Here is a 19177-nt window from a genome sequence, read left to right on the forward strand (position 1 = left end):
GGTAGTTGAATGAATAAACGAGGAAGATGAAAAGTTGGTTCTGTGAGTTTGAAGTTAGACAGTAAATGGTTATTGGCTGGTGGCGGCATGTGTTCGGACTGTTTTGAAAGAGAGAGCGGGAATTATAGAAGCCAGTTCAGAAGAACAGTGCCCATGGAAATATCTGTAGAAGAGGCATGCAGCAGAAACGGTAAGTCTATGAGACAGCGAGTGGAGAGACTCTGTTAGAGATGAATCATTAATTAACCTAACTGCCCTCATCTGAAAGGAATATAGAAGCCTGAGAGAGCTTTTGGGGGCACAACCCCAGATGTGGGAACAGTATTCCATGGTAGGGCGAATTTGCGATTTGTACAGAGTGAACAGCTGTTTGAAAGAAAAGTAACGCCGAGAGCGAAAGAGAAAACCAAGTTTTTTAGATGCAGAGGAAGCAATATTTGAAATGTGCTTGTGCCAAGAGAGATTAGAAGTCAGGGTAATCCCCAAAAGAGATTTATCAACTTGCCTAGAAATCGGAGTGTCACCAAAGGTAAGCATAGGAGCAGAAGAATCCTTTTTTGTGAGATATAAGACAAGACTGAGTTTTAGAAGGATTGAAATCAACTACGTTGTCTTTTCCCCACTGGAGAATTACCTCGAGATCAGCATTTAAGGAATTGGCAGCAGAGTTTCGAGAAGTTAAAGCTGATTGACTAGGGCAAGGTTTCTCAAAATGGAAAGTGGAATGCAATGTGCTATCATCAGCAAAACTATGGATAGGATTTCCAGTCAGTGGAAGAAGGTCATTAATATGCAAGAGGAAAAGAGTGGGAGAAAGAACTGAACCTTGGAGGACACCGGCATTAGTGGAGAAGTTAGAAGACAGAGAGCCATCTACCATCACCCTCAGTGAGTGATCAGAGAGAAAACTGGATAACCAATTACAAAAAACAGTTGGCAAACCATAAGATGGAAGCTTGTTTAGAAGACCTTTATGCCAAACACGATCGAAAGCCTTTGAGATGTCAAGAGAAACTGCTTGTGTTTCACCGAACTTTTCCATTGAATTAGTCCATAAATGGGTAACATAAACCAGAATATCACCAGTGGACTGACACTCACGGGATCCATACTGGCGATCATTGATCAGACGGAAGGTTTCTAGGTAGGTTAAGGTTGATGTCTCCATTACTTTAGAAAGAGTAGAAGTAATTTCAATGGGGCGATAATTGGATGGGAGTGAATTGTCACCCTTTTTAGGAACTGGCTGTATATGAGCAAATATCCAAGCAGAAGGAAAAACACCTTTGGAATAAGAAAGTGAAAAAAGGCGACAAAGAACAGGAGTAAGTTCAGGAGCACAGGTTTTGAGAACAAGTGGAGAAATACCATTGGGACCTGGAGCTTTCTTAGCATCAAGATTTGTCAAAATTCTTCTGACATCTTTTTGATGGAAGACCACAGGAGGCATTGAATTGGAGCGTGTTGGGAATGGTAGGAGGTGTTTTACCAAGATTATTAATACATGAGTTGGAAGAAAAATGGGATGCTAGCAGGTCAGCTTTATCCATGGCTGAAGTGACAACAGAACCATCTGGTTTTGACTGAGGTGGGAGCAGAGATGGGCAAAAGTTGCGGCCAATAGCTTTGGCAAGAGACCAGAATGCTCGGCTACCATTAGGGCAGGAAGCAAGTTTTCTACTCTTAGCCTATTCAAACTCTAGTTTGGACTGATTAATAAATGCTTTACAATTGTTGCGAGCTTTGGTGTAGGCAGAAGATGAAACTGAAGAATTAGAAACTAGCCAATTAGGATATGCAGTGTTCTTCTCTTGAACAGCCTTATCACATTTATGGAAAACCAAGATTTAGATAAAGGATGAGATTTTAAAGTGGAGTGTGGGATAAAAAATAATTTCCTGCAAAAATAATTTCACTGACACGATCTGAGCAAAAGTTGACATCAGAACAGAAGTTTTGAAACAGTAATCTGACCAAGGAAAAGAAGAAAAGAAATCTCACAGGTCATTTTGCATTCTTGTAATGCCAAACAATATAAGGTTGGGAATAGCCATGAGATAAAGGCTCTATTGGAGAAGAGACAATCACCAAGTTGTGATCTGTGGTGCCTAAAGGACCTCTCACTTCAGCTGTGTACAATGTGTAAATGAACAATCTGTGCAAGGTCATTAGTAATTGCAAAAGCCTCAGCATCTCTACCAGCTGGGTGGGTGTGACTAGAAAAACGGAAGCCAGCTGCAGTTGTGAACCTTAAAATCAACAAGGGAAATTACCTCATTGTTCAGAAAGTTGGACTGGAGAAAGTCAAGTTGCAAAGAGAGGAAGTCAAAGAGCTCCAAGTGATTAGTGGAGTTGGGAGAATGGTAGAGACAACAGATGAATTTGACAGAATGAGATAGAGAGATTTTAAGCCAGAGAAGATCGAAAAGAGGAGATTCCAAATTACCAAATCTCTGACAGGGAATATCGGAACAGACATATGCACAAGTACCACCTTTGAGGCGAAAGGAATCATACAGCGAATAATTTGGGCAACTGAGATGAGCAGTAGTTGAATCAACTGATAACTGAGATTCTGTCAGAAAAAGTACATTGGGTTTGGCAGACTGCAAGTGGAAATGGACATCGTTGAGATTAGAATTGAGACCACATATATTTGTGAAATGAATTAGGAAGTGTTTGGGAGGTTTAGATCTTTTCGCAGATAAGCTTACTCTATTAGTTTGACAATTCATGGTGTATTTAATAATAAGAAAAAGTGGGTGGGACATGCTATATGAAGTAATGAAATTTTTGGATATGGCATACACATGGTAAGAATATACCGATATCCTTGACATAATGTGACCTCGACAATGCCCCCTGCAAACACATTACTCTGATTCCCTCCAGTCACTATCTGGCAGAGTAGAGGTAGCAAGATTATACACTAGCTGATCCGGAAGCCTCCTAGAGAGTTACCAATAGGTTCGGTCTGGTGTACTAACTAGCGGCTGGCCTCCAAACCGTTTTAGAGCTGTACCCTCGAAATGTAAGGAAGACTGGATCACGCCACAATGTTCATCATAACCTCAAAAGTCATCAATCATACTGCATGATGGAAGAGATGGGGAAGAGTTGACCGGACCTTAGCTCTGGAGGCTAAACATGGCTTCTACCACTTCAATCCTCCAATAAGCAAAGTGGTGGAATTGCACTGGTTGATGAGAGTCATCTACCACCTAGTACGGCCTGGTAGCACAGAGGGGCGGCATTCCTCCATGTGGTGTGGATGCCACACCTCGACGTTGGTTCACACCTGGGTGGTCACCTTCATGCTTGTGCTTGGAGGTTATACCCAGCTTAAAAGTAGAGTGAAAATATATATATACACATATATATATATATATATATATATATATATATATAAGTGTGTGTATATATATATATAAATTTATATAATAAATATAAATAGTTCTTTAACTGTCAACAAGCATATTAGATTTTTGTATTACAAGCTCATATAGTAATCTTTTTTTCACCTTAAATTTAAGTGCCTATATATTCACTATATTCTGCACATTGTTTTTCCTGATAAAAAATACAATGTAAGAACTGTAAAAATAAAATATTGTTTTCTTAAATGGTAATAGTAATTTTTATTTTATTTTTTTGGCACATTTGCATATACAGCAAGTGCCAGTTATATTGATCTGGTTTGCAAATTGAATTTGGATTCTAATAAACTGCAATTCTAATAAGTGTAAATCATTGAATATTTTTCACAGGATATAAAAATGAAGATATAAAGCACAAATTTACACTTTATTACCAAAAGTTTATTACCAATTAAATGATATATGAAAATTGGAAGAACATTATCCCACAGCTTAGCAAAATAAAAATAAATTTATACTTACATCCATAGCTTAATTAATGTACATATTAATTAAACATAACACTTTGTAATATGACTATAATTTAAAATAGTCACCCATTTTAGATTGTTTTAAATTATCACTGCAAAGTCTATTTATCGATTTTTCAATATTGTATAACAATCAGTATTCACAATCACCTGCACCATTTTCTTCTAATGCTCTCCTCAGGACAGCTATAGTTTCATGAGTTTGCCAGTTTTGTAACTAGAATTTGTTCAGGGTCATCTTCATTTTTCCTCCTCCTTGGAGAAAGGGTTTCGGAAACTTCATTCCAGACACTCATTTTCATATGAAGTGTATCTAGAACAGTTATCTGCCTTGCAATATTGGATGATGTTCCCAAACAATCATCTATATAGATTGGATGATTCTTTGCCTCATATCTGAACTATAAAAGGTCTTAAAGGTTTTTATTATTCACTGGTCGAGAGATTGAATCAGTGATGTGGTATTCGAAGGTAGAAAAACTAATTCAATGTTTTTGAAAGTCAACTTTGGATGAGCTGGCCAGTTGTCCAAAAGTAGTGCAATGTTTTTGTTTTTCTCATCCAATTGCAGGTCCCATTTATGAAGTCTTCAGGTAAAGAAGCTGTCATCCAGGCATTGGCATTATTGGCATATCAACACACAGCTGTTTTACTTCATTAAAACATCTAGACAATTTACTCTTGCCTATAACTAGTGGCTTCATCTTGATTGTCCCATTGTGTTGCATGTTAAAAGAATTTTTAAAAATCATGTGATGGTCTGGGGTAGGCATATAGTACAACCATGTTTCATCTGTATTAAAAATGTCTTCAGGATTATAAGTGCTTAACACAGTTTGCCAAGAGGTTTTCAAACAGCTGTCAGCTCCAGAACCATTGGAATCCTGTTTTTCTCCATGAAGTTTTTTGTAAACAACAATATCCTTCCATCTTTTCAGTCATCAGTCTACCTTAAACTCTTCGTGTAGTTTTTCAGCAAAATCATTAGCTTTTTGAAGAAGAATGCTATGATTGATTGGTGCAGTAAACGAACTGGCATGTTTGAACCAAAAACAGAGCTTCATCTGCTGTTCGGCATTTCCCTTCATGCTTCCTTTTCTGGTTTCACTAATCACATTAGTATTTAATGTGTGATGTGATTTTGATAAAGATGACTGAGGCACTCCTAATTTTACTGTTGCTTCTCTTTGAGACACATTGCTTAAGTTTAATTTGTCATCTATTCACTGTTCATCGTGTTTCTATAATTCATAACTTATCTTTTACACTCAAATTCACTCTCTTTCTGTTCACTGACATTTTTTTTTTGGGGTGATAAAATTTAAAACACAGTAAAAAAAGATAAGTGTCAATCAATAATAAAGCACATGGAATGCACAAATTGGAACTAACACGACACATGCAAGTGAGATACAGAGTAAAAAGTTTACGAATAGATGTCAGAATGAAGAGCAGATTTCAGTGAAGAGGAAACACATTTCATCATAATAACCTGAAAACGTGCAGAATTCCAGCTATTGTTTTTATTGCAAATGCAATAAGATTGAGTTTACTACCTGTTTATAACAGATCGTACAAACAAAAAGCCCAATAAATTGAAAACTGCAAATTGTTTTTATTTCTTACTTTCTCTGTATTTCTTAGTGTTGTGACCTCCAGAAATGTGCTTTAGAATAATATCACAGAGACATTCAAAATTGATTCTTATAACCGAAGATGTGATTCTAATAAATGATGAAAGAGTAGTGCATTTTATTGATTTGAATCTGTTCTCTGAAATTTGATTCTATAAAGCATCTGATTCTAATACCAATAATCACTATAACTGGTGCTTACTATATATGCATAAATACCTGTTGACTTTACCATGATCATCTGTCTACTTGTCTGTATGTCCACATATAATAATTCAACTCCCAGTGGATGTATTTTCATTACATTTTATATTTGTTTCTTCTAGAAAGATTTATTAAGCCGTCTCAAATTTCATTAAAATTGGACAAATTGAAATCCAGGAATTATTTATTTATTTTTTTTTTTTTCACACATATCACAGGCTAACCATATACCATGTATGGTAGCTGAACCACTGGATATTACGAACCGTATGTTTGTTTCCATACACTGATAGGTGGGAAAATGGACAATATGGCAGATGCACAGAAATAAAAAGTTCTCTGTTAGTATGTAAAGTTGCTCTTTGGGGAGGTCATTATTTTATCAGTTTACTAAATAAAATACATCATGAATTATTTAGTTTGCTTTGATGTTAATCATAGCAGAAGCATGAAATATGTTAGATTTCAATTGTTATTAAAATACAAGAAGAAATAAATAAAATACATTTGAAATTATGGTACCAGCATACTGAAGTACAATTGCTGTTTGTTTAATTTATTACATCACAGAGCATGAAATATATATTACATTTCACTCGTTGTGATTACAAAACAATTGTATTATAGGTTATGAGGTATGTGTAGTTAATCAACCAGTAATTTATTAGTTATTAGTTAATTATCTAACTAATAATAAATTAATAAGTTATTAGTTAATCAACCAGTAATTTGGTAACAAACAAGATAATTAGTTTGCTTCTATTAATAAAAAATTTACTCACTTTTATTAATAAAAAAAAGAGGAAAATTACAATTAATTTAAGAGATTGTAATGCACTATGTACGTTACATAACCTGTTTTAATTTGTAACATTAAATAGATAAGTTCATCTAGCAAAATTACAAACATAGCAGTATAATATACAATGGAAATTTTTGTTTTCAATGGAAGCTTTCAGAAACCAAGAACACCTAATTAAGCAAGGTAATTAGCTAACATTGGTTATTAGATGAAAATTATTGACGCTCTGAAATGGTAGGAAGAATACTGTATATAATTTTTTACAGGCACTACAGTTGAGTTTCTTGATAATGGGTTTAGAATAGAGTATTTGAGTGATTAATTTCACTTTGCAGTTGAATTTAGAGGAAATAAGCTGGTTTTTTTGTTGTTTTCTTGTGTGTATTTTTTAAAATATTTCTTAGTATTTTTTATACATTGATTTCTTTATGCATTTGAGTTAATACATAATGTTTTCTTAATTGCTTAAGTTTAAAATAAAATATTTCGCTTCATTAAGGAATTTATTTTCTGAAGCCATTTTGGAAATCAGTAAAGCGTAGGTATAAATATCAGAAGTTGATATCTAACAACTATTTTTAGAGCCATCATAATTTCCACACTGTTTCTTCACTATCAATTCAGTAGAAAGTGATGACGATGATAATGATGACAGTGCCTCTCCTGCATCCTTTCATTCTCCTCTAATAAAATAATTCCTAACAGTCATATAATCCAAGACTTTAATATTTATTGCAATCATCATAATCCATTACTTTATTGACTAAAGCCCCTTTGAAGTGAGAAAAAACTGTACTTTTGAACACAAGCACTGTGAAATCAGTAATACAGAAAGTGCAGAGAATTGTTTAGTTGAAAATTTTTTAACCTGAAGGCAAATAAAGCCTCTTGGGTAGTGGCATATACCCAGTCATTTTGAAGGAAACAGTGAGCAAGTGCATCATCATATTGAGACTAAATGTGAGGACTTCACTGGATTCTTCAATCAATGGATGTGATTCCCTTGGATTGGAGAAGTGCTAGTACATTGCTAGCACTTCTATCCATAAAGGTGGTTTTTAAGAACAAAGTAGATAACGGCAGAGTTACCCACTTTGGTCAGTCTGACTTCATTGGCAGGGAAAATCATGCAGGAATTGATTAAGAATTTAATCCAGGTCATTTTGATTTAAAGGTATTCTCAAGAGAACATAACACAGTTTTGTAAAGGAAAATGTATGCCATATTCAAAAATTTCATTACTTCATATATGTCCTTCCCACCTTTCTTATTACTGAATACATCATGAATAGTCAAAACTAATAGAACAAACTTATCTGTGAAAAGATCTAAACCTCCCAAACACTTCATTCATTGGAACTGAGACCACATAAATATATGTGGTTCTAGTTCTATATCTAGTTCTGCTTAACAACTGTTAAGCAGAACTAGATTTTGAACAGGCTAAGAGTAGAAAACTTGCTTCTTGCCCTAATGGTAGTCAAGCATTCTGGTCTCTTTTCAAAGCTATTGGCTGCAACTTTTGCCCATCCCTACTCCCACCTCTGTTAAAACCCAATGGTTCTGTTGCCACTTCAGCTAAATATAAAGCCAACCTGATAGCATCCTACTTTTCTAATTTGTGTATTGATGATCTTGGTAAATGACCTCCTACCATTCCCAGCACACTCCATTCAATGCCTCCTGTGTCTTCAAAGTGCTGTCAGAAGAATTTTGAACAGTCGATGTTCAAAAGCACCATGTCTTGATGGTATTTCTTCACTTGTTTTCAAAACCTGTGCTCTAAGCTTATTCATGTTCTGTGTAACAGTTTTACTTTCTTATTCCACTTGCAGTTTTCCTTCTGCTTGGAAATTTGCTCATATCTAGCCAGTTCCTAAAAAGAATGACAAATCCCTCCCATCCAATTATCATGCCATTGCACTTACCTCTTCTTGTTCTAAAGTAATGGAGAAATCCATTTGCTGCCAACTCCTAAACTGTCTAGAAGCCATCCATCTGATCAGTGATCACCAGTACAGATTCTGTCAGTATCAATCCACTGATGTTATGTTTGCTTATGTTACCCACCGATGTACAAATTCAATGGAAAAGTTTTTTGGTGAAACCCAGGCAGTTGCTTTTGATTGTGTTTGGCATGAAGATCTTCTAAATGAACTTTCATCTTATGGTTTGCCTACTGTTTTTTTTTAATTGGGTATCCAGTTTTTTCTCTGACTGCTCACTGCAGATAATGGTAGATGGCTTTCTATCATCTAACTTCTCCACTAATGCTTGTGTTCCCGAAAGTTTAGTTCTTTCCTCCCACTCTTTTCTTCTTATGTATTAATGATCTTCTGAAATCCTATCCATAGTTTTACTGATGATAACACATAGCATTTCACCTTCCAGTTTGAGAAATATTGCCCTGCACAAACAACTTCAACTTCTCTAGTATCCACTACCAACTCCTTGAATGCTAATTTCCAGGTAATTCTTCAGTCCGGCAAAAATAACCTAGTTAATTTCAATCCTTCTAAAACTAATCCTGTTTTTTTATATCTTGCAAAAAGGATTCTTCTGCTCCTATGCTTATCTGATGACACTCACATTTCTAGACAAGACCTATTAGGGATTACCCTTATTTGTAATCTCTCATAGCAAAAACATATCCAATTTATTGCTTCCTCTGTATCTAAAAAGCTGGGGGTTTTCTTCTAAACAGCTGCTTAGCCTGTACAAATTTCAAATCTGCCCTACCATGGAATATTGTTCCTACATCTCATGTGGTGTCACTATAACCTTTCTCTCTCTCTCAGGCTTCTAGACTCCACTCAAAAGAGGGCAATGTCATTTAATTACCCATCTCTTACAAAGTCTCACTACCTTCTGTTTCATAGACATGCTGTTTCTGCTGCATGCATTTTCTATTTATTTCCATGGGCACTGTTCTTCTGAATTGGCTTCTATAATTCCCTCTCTCTCAAACCATTTTGGAAGAGAGAGAGGGGGAATTAAAACCAATAATCATCCTCATACTATCCAACTTTAAACTCACAGAACCAACTTTTCTTCTTCCTCATTAATTTGTTTGACTTCTCTTTTCTGGAACAACCTCCCTTCACATGTATTTTCTGAAAAAGTGCAATCTACAGAAATTCAAGGCTAATGTCAACAAGTAGCATTAGCATTAGTAGTGGAAAATGATGCAAGAAAGCAAGCTTATACAGCATCAGCCAAAAAAAAAGCACTTTCCATTTGCTCTAATACTTCATCTAGTCCTTCCTTGAATTTATTTAAGCTATCAACTTCTACAACAACAGACGGAAGTTTATTCCACCAATCAGTTACCCACTGGCTAAGGGAAACTTCTTTATATCTCTTCTCTAACCGCCCTTCCTCATTTTGAATTTGTGATTCCTCATATGCATAGTCTGAGCAAGAATCCCATCAGCATTGAGCTTGCTCAATCCATTCAAAGCCTTAAATACCTCAGATCACCTTGTAGGTGCTTAGTCTCCAGATGCTGCAATTTGCAGAACTGAAGCCTTTCTTGGTAAAAGCACCCTTTTGTTCCACTCATCAATCTCGCCCTTCTCTGTACTCATTCCAGCAGCTCTACATCATTCCTACAAATGAAACCTCAGACCTGTCTGCAGTATTCAACATATGCCCTGACCATTGCCTTATACAATGGGATAATCACCTCCTTATCCCTGCTGGTATATCAATGACAAAACTCCATGAGCTGTCCTGGCATCCTGTCCGTACTGCTTAGAAAACTTCATATCTGACTGCACAATTACCCCCAGGTCTTTTTCATTTTTCACTACCTTGAGTATAGTACCACACAGTGGACATTTTACTCTGGGGTTACTGCTTCCCATATGCAGTGTTTTGCATTCCTCGACCAATGTGCCTAACTTTTCTAGCTCCTGTTGCAGTAGTATACCATCATTACTGCCATTAATCACCGTACCAACCTTCGTATCTTCTTTCAACTTCTCAACCCTCATCCCACACAAAGTACTAAATACTATAGGTTGTGATACCTTTTGTGCTGAGGTTTTCATTAAAAAAAAAAAAAAAAAAAAAACTAACCAACCTTATAAACTATTATGACAGTATTACTTATGAGTTGAACGCAGGAAGCAACACTGATATGATTTTTTTGAATTTAATAAAACATTTGTTTTGGTCTCACGTACTTCACACAATATATAAGCTAGAATATATTTCGATCATGGGGAGGTGCTTAGATGAATTATAGGATGGCAATATAATAAAAGGCAAATGATTGAAATTAATGGTTAATTACTGAAAATCAGCCATTTAATAGAATTTCCATTATTAGTTAAAGGAAATCTCTTCAGAATGGGTTAGGATTAAAAGTGGGTCCTTCACTGATCAGCATTGCAACTACTATTATTTTTGATTTTCTTAAATACACTGATGGAAGGGTGCAATGTGTAATGTTCAAGTATAGTCAAGGAAATGGCATCTATTTTATTGCTGCCACAAAATCAGCAAGGTTTTACGCTTGGGATATAGCAGTCCCAAAATAAGTTAACCATTGGAGTAGATGAATGAAGTTCAGTAGAGGAAGAAAAGGATTTGTGGGTTTACTGTTCAGGCAGACATGAAATGCTCTGTGCAGCACTGACAACAAGGAGAACCCATGGAGTTGTGTTAATGATATGAAATAATTTATTGTACTGAGGTTATAATTATTTTATTATTTAAGGCAGATATGTGACATCCTGTTATGAATACCACACCTAAAAAAGATAGTAAACTTTTCAAAAAGATTCAAAGACAAGCAGCAGGCCACCTGATAAGGTTGGTACATGGATGCCTATACAAAAGTCTTTTTAGCATTAGCATTAGTAGAGGCATATGATGCAAGAAAGCAAGCTTATGCAGCGTCAGCCAAAAAAAAAAAAAAAAAAAAAAAAAACGCTCCCATTTCACACCTCTGTTCATTCCAAGTACCTGTCCAGCTCAGCCCTAAATTTATTTAGGCTATCAACCTCCACAACTAAGGATGGAAGTCTGTTCCACCAACCAACCACCCACTGGCTAAAGGCAAACTTCCGCACATCTATCCTGCATCTGTCTTTCCTCAATTTGAATTTATGTCCTCTCAAATGATTATCCTGAGCAAGAGGAAGAATTCTATCAGCACTGAGCATGCTCAAACCATTCAAGGCTTTATACACCTCAATTAGATCACCTCGCAGGTGCCTAGTCTCCAGACACTGTAATTTGCAAAATTTAAGCCTTTCTTTCAAGATTAGTGAATGGAACAAAGGATTGTTCCATTCACTAATCTTGTTGCCCTTCTCTGTACTCGTTCCAACAGCTCTACATCCTTCTTAAAGTGAGGCCTCCAGACCTGTATACAGTACTCAAGGTGTGCCCTGACCATTGACTTATATAAGGGGATAATCACCACCTTATCCCTTCTAGAAAAATTCCTGTATATCATTGACAAGACACCATGAGCTACTCTTGCAGACCGTCTGCACTGCTCAGGAAACTTCATATCTGCCTGCACAATTACCCCAGGTCCTTTTCGTTCTCTACCACTGTCAGTGCAGTACCACAGAGTTGATACGTCACTCTGAGGTTACTGCTTCCCATATGTAGTACTTTATATTTGTCAATGTTAAACTTCATTTGCCTTTATAAATACAGAAAACAACAATGGACCCAATACTGAACCCTGAGGGACTCCACTAATAACATTAGTCCACGATGAGCAGTGTCCATTGATTACCACTCTGTCTTCTCCTACTCAACCATCCCTTTATCCATAGCAGCAATTTGCCTCCAGTACCACAGTGGTCCAATTTGTGCAGCAGTCTTCCATGTGCAGCAGTATCAAAAGCCTTTCTAAGATCCAAATATATGATATCAAAGTTATTCCTTGCATCCAGTTCCTTTGTGACCACATCATAGTATCCAATCAAATTGGTCAGGCAAGACTTTCCCTTAACAAAACCATGCTGTGTCCGAGCTGTAACTGAAGTCTTGTCTAGATGATCCTGCAGTCCTTCTTTCACCAGTGTCTCCATTAATTTTCCTGGAACAGAAGTGAAACTAACAGGTCTATAATTACTTGTGTTGCCTTTTGATCCTCCTTTGTGAATTGGGGTCACATTTGCACAACTCCAGTCCATGGGTACCTCCCCTGAGTCCAAAGAAGCTCTCATAATTATGGCTAAGGGTTTGCTTACTTTCTTTGCTGCCTCCTTTAATATAACTGGATAGATCCCATCCACCCCAGGTGCCTTTTTTATGTTTATCTTCAACAATTTCTCCTCCACTTTTCTCTCAGTTATTACAAAATCATCCAGCTCACTGCCAGAGGTTAACTCGCCTCTCGTATTCCTATCCCTGAATAACTCCTCATGGGTGAATGTAGATGCAAAATACTCATTTAGTTTGTTAGCCACCTGAGCAGGATCATCAACAGTTGAACCATCAATATCCAGTGGACCAATCTGATTCATCCCTTTCCTTCTAGAGTTTACATAGGTAAAGGTACTTTGAATATGTGGGCAGCAGAGCTTGGTAACCAGATACTTTCGAGGGTCTGCGATTGAAGTTAATAAGCCTCCAAGAGGATACAGTAAAATTAATGAAGGTGAAATTTTCATGGGATTAAATGATACTAGAACCAGAGGTCATAAATTCAATTTAAGGAGGAAGAGTTATAGACTAAATTATAGGAAGTATTCTTTTGGCCAGTGAGTTGTTAATCATTGGGATAAATTGTTTTTGTGGGTTTGTTGGTTGTTCAGATCAACAGCTGGAGAAAACAGAATTTTTTATTTTTTATTTTTATACAAGTTAATTTATAGGGTGTTACATTTCACATGCATTAGCAAATAGTAATAAATCATAATTTTTAATTTAAAAAAACAAAAAAGCAAAGAGCAACAACTTTTATGTGTGAAATGAGAACATTTTGTTTCTCTGCATCCTCCAACCTGTGCACAGCAACAAACATAATATCCAGTGTTTCAGCGACAATATATGGTATATGGGTAGCCCATGTGTTATGTATGAAAAGAAAAAATAATAATAATTGGTGGATTTCTATGGACAAAGAAATAATAACTGCCAGATTTCTGTTGATCTGATTTGAATGAAATTTAGAATGGTTTGATAAATTTTTTTAAATGGCGTGTATATAAAATTTTGTGAAAATCCATTCACTGGGAGTTGAGTAGTTACATACAGAAGGAAAGACAAACGGACATCATGAAAACAATAGGTGCATTATGCATTTATGCTAATACACATAAAAATGGATTTTTTTTTTTTTTTTTTTATTCTGGTTCAGCCACGGTATGACTAGGATGGTGCTCTGGTATTAAGTTCAAACCATTTAAAGACAAGAAATTTTTAAAGGCCTCTTCATTTGAGGCTATAGTCAGTTGATTCTGAGTGTATGTAAGGGGGGAGTCAGTTTTTATTTTTGAGTCAATGCAGCAGCTCACACACCATGCATACTCAGCCATATCATTATACACTTGTACAAATATAACGCACAATAAAAAATAAAAAAAAACATGAACTGGCCAACCTTGACAAAAGTAGTTGATGTGCCAAACCAACCCTCTGTATTGAGCTTGAATAGAATGAATTGTTCATTATTTTCACCATAACACAAAACCCCATCTACAAGATGAAGTAATGACATTTTATTTAAAATGTATTTAAAGCTTTGCAGCAGATTTTATAGACATTGAAAAAATATGTCAAATTAGAAATTAATTATGATAAGTATTTTCTAATCTCTGAACTACTCTTTATTCAGGAACCAATACAAGAACGAATTTGAAAACAAACTACAACAAGAGAGAGAGAAATGGATTATTACCACGGGTTCAGCATATGAAAAACAAATAAGGTAATTATAATTACTCTCTGTACCTTCACACTTTAATGTTTGGTAAAACACATGTACATGTATTATTACACCACTCTAAATAATAAATAGGGGATACCTTGACATTTACTTCGTTCTGCAACAGATTCGATATTGTTGCAAAATGAGGAAAAAGCAAATGTAAATTTTTATGTATAGAGAGAGAACAAAATAGGTTGGTGAAGGCGTCTGTCTGGCACTTGACGGTGGCCACTCTATTCCAACAACCGGTGAAGTAACCATGTGGTTCTCAGATGTGAAAGGTTGAATTTGTGAAAATCAAAAGACTTTAATAATGAACAGATGAAAGTGAGGGTGGATCAAATTATATAATTAATAGTGACTTGCATGGTCATTGGGAAGGTGAGGTATGATATGATATGCTTGTTCTTTTGCTATAACTAAACAAATTGGAGACTAATCAGGTTATCCAAAATATCCTGTAAAGGGCATTAAGTAGGTACCTTAAATGCCTTAATTATCTTTATATTTTATAGATAGATATAAATATTGGCACCAACATTGTCAACCTTAATCTGATTACATTTTCATGGGAGTGGCAGTGTACCTGTGGACACTGTCACTCCCATCCTTGATAATTTCCTTCAGTTTCCTTCATGTCTTGTAAAATAGTGTCTGAAATGTTTTGTCATATGGCTGCAACATACTGTGACTTTGGGACAAGTTTGGCTCTTTTTCACAGTTTCCCATGGCTCATGCAGTACTCAGAAATACAAGTATTTTAAAACTTAAACCGAAGGAAATAAAAAGTATGGTGCATACATAGGCATGACTAGGAAGTTTAACTTCATATTACAACATTTTACAATGTAGGCACCTATAAGAGAAGTTTGTTCAGCCAGCAAATCCTCTTAATTGGCATTTCCCCAATCCTCATAGATACTGGATAACCGAGCTATTACTGTATATGAACAACAGTAAAAACTGCAAGTCAGACTTATTTATTGCAATATAGTTATTGCAATAAACATTGCAATATCAGAACACATTGCATTTATGCAATTTGTATAACTGAAGCTGAATGGTTTTATATGAAAACTTTAAATTTGAATTACAAGTTGATGGCAACACCAGGTGTTGCCATCAAGTAAAAGGAAAATTACTGATCAATTAAATTAAATTTGTACACTTTTCTAGGTTTAATTTTCAATCATGGTTGTCATCTGCTCCCATTGAAGACCAAGGCCGAGTATTGCTCCTTAAAGCTCTTCAAACAGAGAAGTTTTTCCTGATTTATTTTCTGCTTTATTAGTTTAAATTGTCATATTAACTTATTTTCTAGAGTAGCTTTATATTCCTAGTTACGATACTTAGTTTAAAGTTTAACTTAGACAGAGATTTCGTAGATATTACTTAGTATCGGTAACGGTATCAAATCCACGTGTCACAAATTGAACGAGAGGTCTTTTAACCAAATTTAGTCGATTTATTAACCAATTGTTATATCAAATTATCTTCTATAAGTAGATTATAGACCTAGTCAGGATCCTTAGTTTATTCTAAATTGAGATAGCGAGATTTCGAAGCTAATCAATACTTACGAGTCCGTAGAAATACCGTTCGTGAATTCCCGCCATTTTTACACGATAGCATAAGCTTAGTGTAGTATACTGCATAATATAATATTGTCAATTAATCAGTAAATCTATTAATCTTGATAAACTTTATTGTCAATTAAATTGTATTTTTAACTCTATAAATATATATAACGACTTAATCGTAACAAATAATTAATACATAACTGTAGTGGTACACGTGATACGGAAGTTGTATAAAGGGAACACTAGATACCGAAAAAAAAAAAAAAAATATATATATATATATATATATATATAACATAACTGTTTTGGGATATAACTTAAGGATTTAATTTTTGTTTTAAATTTTATTGAATTAAATTGGAATCATGACTCTGACCAGAGCAGCAAAGCAAAAGGCTCAAGCTAATGGGAGTGCTGTGGTTCAGGGGAGAACTGAGGGGGGCAGTTGCCCTCTGAATCACAGTCTATTAAAATGCACTGTTTGCTTGATGTTTGCGGAGCAGTCGGGTACGGGACATGATACTGCCAAGGGGGATGTCTTTGTGTGTGCCCGATGTAAGGAGTGCAAGGAAATCAGGCGACAACTCAGCATTGTTATGGGCCTTTATGAGACCTTGAAGGACAGGGTGGATGCCCTCGAAGGAAATAAATTGAGGGGCCCATCAAGCTCTCAGCTGCCCACATCAACGCCAGAGCTTGCACTTGGTCATCAGGCAACACAGGGGCAGCCCCCTAGGCAGAATGCGCTGGTCCCACAGGAACTAGTAGTTGTTGGTGACTCTATTGTCAGGAAAACGGGGAACATGCTTTGTAAAAAGGATAGGTGGAATAGGACCAGGGTATGTCTGCCAGGGGCAAAGGTTGATGACGTTGTAGAGCGGATATCATCTTTTAAGGGCACAAAAGGTGATATAGTTGTACACGTTGGCACTAATGATATTAAGAGTAGGAGACCGGCGGAATTACTTAGCAAGTACAGGTCACTGTTGAAAAAAAGCCGTGAATTAGGGTTGAACTTGAAAGTGTCTGCAATTCTGCCCAGACACGATAGGAGGGAGTATATGATGAGAGCCTTGTCGATCAATTCGGCCCTGGAGGGATTGTGCAAGGCTCAAGGGGTAGAATTTTTTTCAGCCTGGACTGTACTTGTTAACAGGAGAGATTGCTTCTACAGGGATGGGATACACTTAAATAGAAAGGGTGCAAGAATTTTTGCTGATGCTGTCGAGGCAGTGTTAGGTGGGTCGGAAAACTGCTAGTTGGGGGGGATACAAGGACTAATAGATTAACAGTAGCCACTGGCAGAGGTGGAAGTGATTCTTGCACTGCTTCTATTCAAATGAGCAGAAGTCTGAGAAACAAGATGCAGGATATTTCAGAGACTGCTGGTAGTCATTGCGTTACAAGTAAACACATGGGTTGTGTTAGGGTAGCTAAGAATAGAAACAGGTGCATGTATACCTGCGTGTACACCAATGCTAGGAGTTTGGTAAATAAATTTGATGAATTTGAGGTATTGCTCAAAACATCAAAGGCAGATATTGTTGGGATATCAGAGACGTGGTGTCACACAGATATAAGCAATGCGGAACTGGAATTTGGGGAATACAATGTATATAGAAAGGATAGACAGGACAGGAGGGGAGGAGGGGTTATGCTATTAATTAAGAAACACATAAAGTCAAAGGAAGTGAAGCCAGTTGACATCGATGGACAGGGCAGTGTCGAGTCAGTTTGGTGTGACATAAGCATAGGGAAATCAAAATTGAGAGTAGGAGTGTGCTATAGGCCTAATGACTCTGATGAGTATAATAATATATTGTACAGGGAAATAGAGTGGGCCAGTAAATCAGAGAGTCTTATAATGGGGGATTTTAATTTCCCAGATATTGACTGGAATTTGTGGGTTGGTCACTCGCACACTAGCAAGGCTTTTGTGGATTTATTGGATGATTGTTTTCTACATCAGCATGTTCGTGAGGCAACAAGAGGGAGCAATCCTCTTGATCTGATTATCAGTAGTGATTCTTCATGCATTAAGAACCTGCAGATAAATGAACCACTAGGTGGCAGTGATCACAGTGTGTTGAAGTGGGATTTACTCAAGGAGGTAACTACCATCAGAGGTAAAGGGAAGGGTTTTTGTTTTCGTAAAGGCGACTATGATGGTCTGAGGCAGTATTTAAATTCTATACAGTGGGACCAACTGATGATGTTACCAACAGCAAACTCAAAATGGGAAGCATTCAAGGAACTAATCTTGGTGGCTACCAGGCTTTACATACCAACTAAGAAATATTGTTCAAGGTTTAGGCCTAAATGGTTGTCAGATGGACTAATGAGACATGTGGCAGAGAAGAAAAATGCATGGGATACATACAAATTAATGGGTGACATGGAAGCCTATGATAGATATAAGTTGGTCTGTAACCAAGTCACAAAGGAGATTAGGTAGGCAAAGGCAGACTACGAAAAATCCTTGGCAAAGGATGCAAAGAAAAACAGAAAGGAGTTCTTTACATACTTGAACTCGAGAAGGAAAGGGATGAATCAGATTGGTCCACTGGATATTGATGGTTCAACAGTTGAGGATCCTGCTCAGGTGGCTAACAATCTAAACGAGTATTTTGCATCTACATTCACGCATGAGGAGTTATTCAGGAAGGAGAATGATGTAGGTAAAGTAAACATTGGCAGTGAGCTGGATGATTTTGTAATAACTGAGAGGAAAGTGGAGGAGAGATTGTTGAGGATAAACATAAAAAAGGCACCTGGGGTGGATGGGATCTATCCAGTTATATTAAAGGAGGCAGCAAAGGAAGTATGCAAACCCCTAGCCATAATTATGAGAGCTTCTTTGGACTCAGGGGAGGTACCCATAGACTGGAGATGTGCAAATGTAACCCCAATTCACAAAGGAGGATCAAAGGCTGACACAAGTAATTATAGACCTGTTAGTTTAACTTCTGTTCCAGGTAAATTAATGGAGGCACTGGTTAAAGAAGCACTGCAGGATCATCTAGACAAGAATTCAGTTATAGCTCAGACGCAGCATGGTTTTGTTAAGGGCAGGTCTTGCCTGACCAATTTGATTGGATACTATGATGTAGTCACAAAAGAACTGGATGCAGGGAATAACTTTGATATTAT

At 36.5% G+C, this 19177-nt stretch overlaps 1 protein-coding gene across 1 annotated transcript in view; it reads left to right on the plus strand.

Annotated features, from left to right (window-relative positions):
* LOC150082054 (progesterone-induced-blocking factor 1-like) overlaps positions 1 to 19177 on the plus strand; it is a 172245-nt gene that overhangs the window by 42641 nt on the left and 110427 nt on the right. Inside the window, exon 5 of the mRNA XM_090379941.1 lies at positions 14355 to 14447. Within this exon, the coding sequence (XP_090236067.1) occupies positions 14355 to 14447 (93 nt within the window). The remainder of the gene's footprint in view (positions 1 to 14354; positions 14448 to 19177) is intronic.

Source organism: Mastigoproctus giganteus, chromosome 8 (genome assembly GCF_048544385.1).
Source record: "Mastigoproctus giganteus isolate SK-2022 chromosome 8, ASM4854438v1, whole genome shotgun sequence".
Taxonomy (NCBI): Eukaryota; Metazoa; Arthropoda; class Arachnida; order Uropygi; family Thelyphonidae; genus Mastigoproctus; species Mastigoproctus giganteus.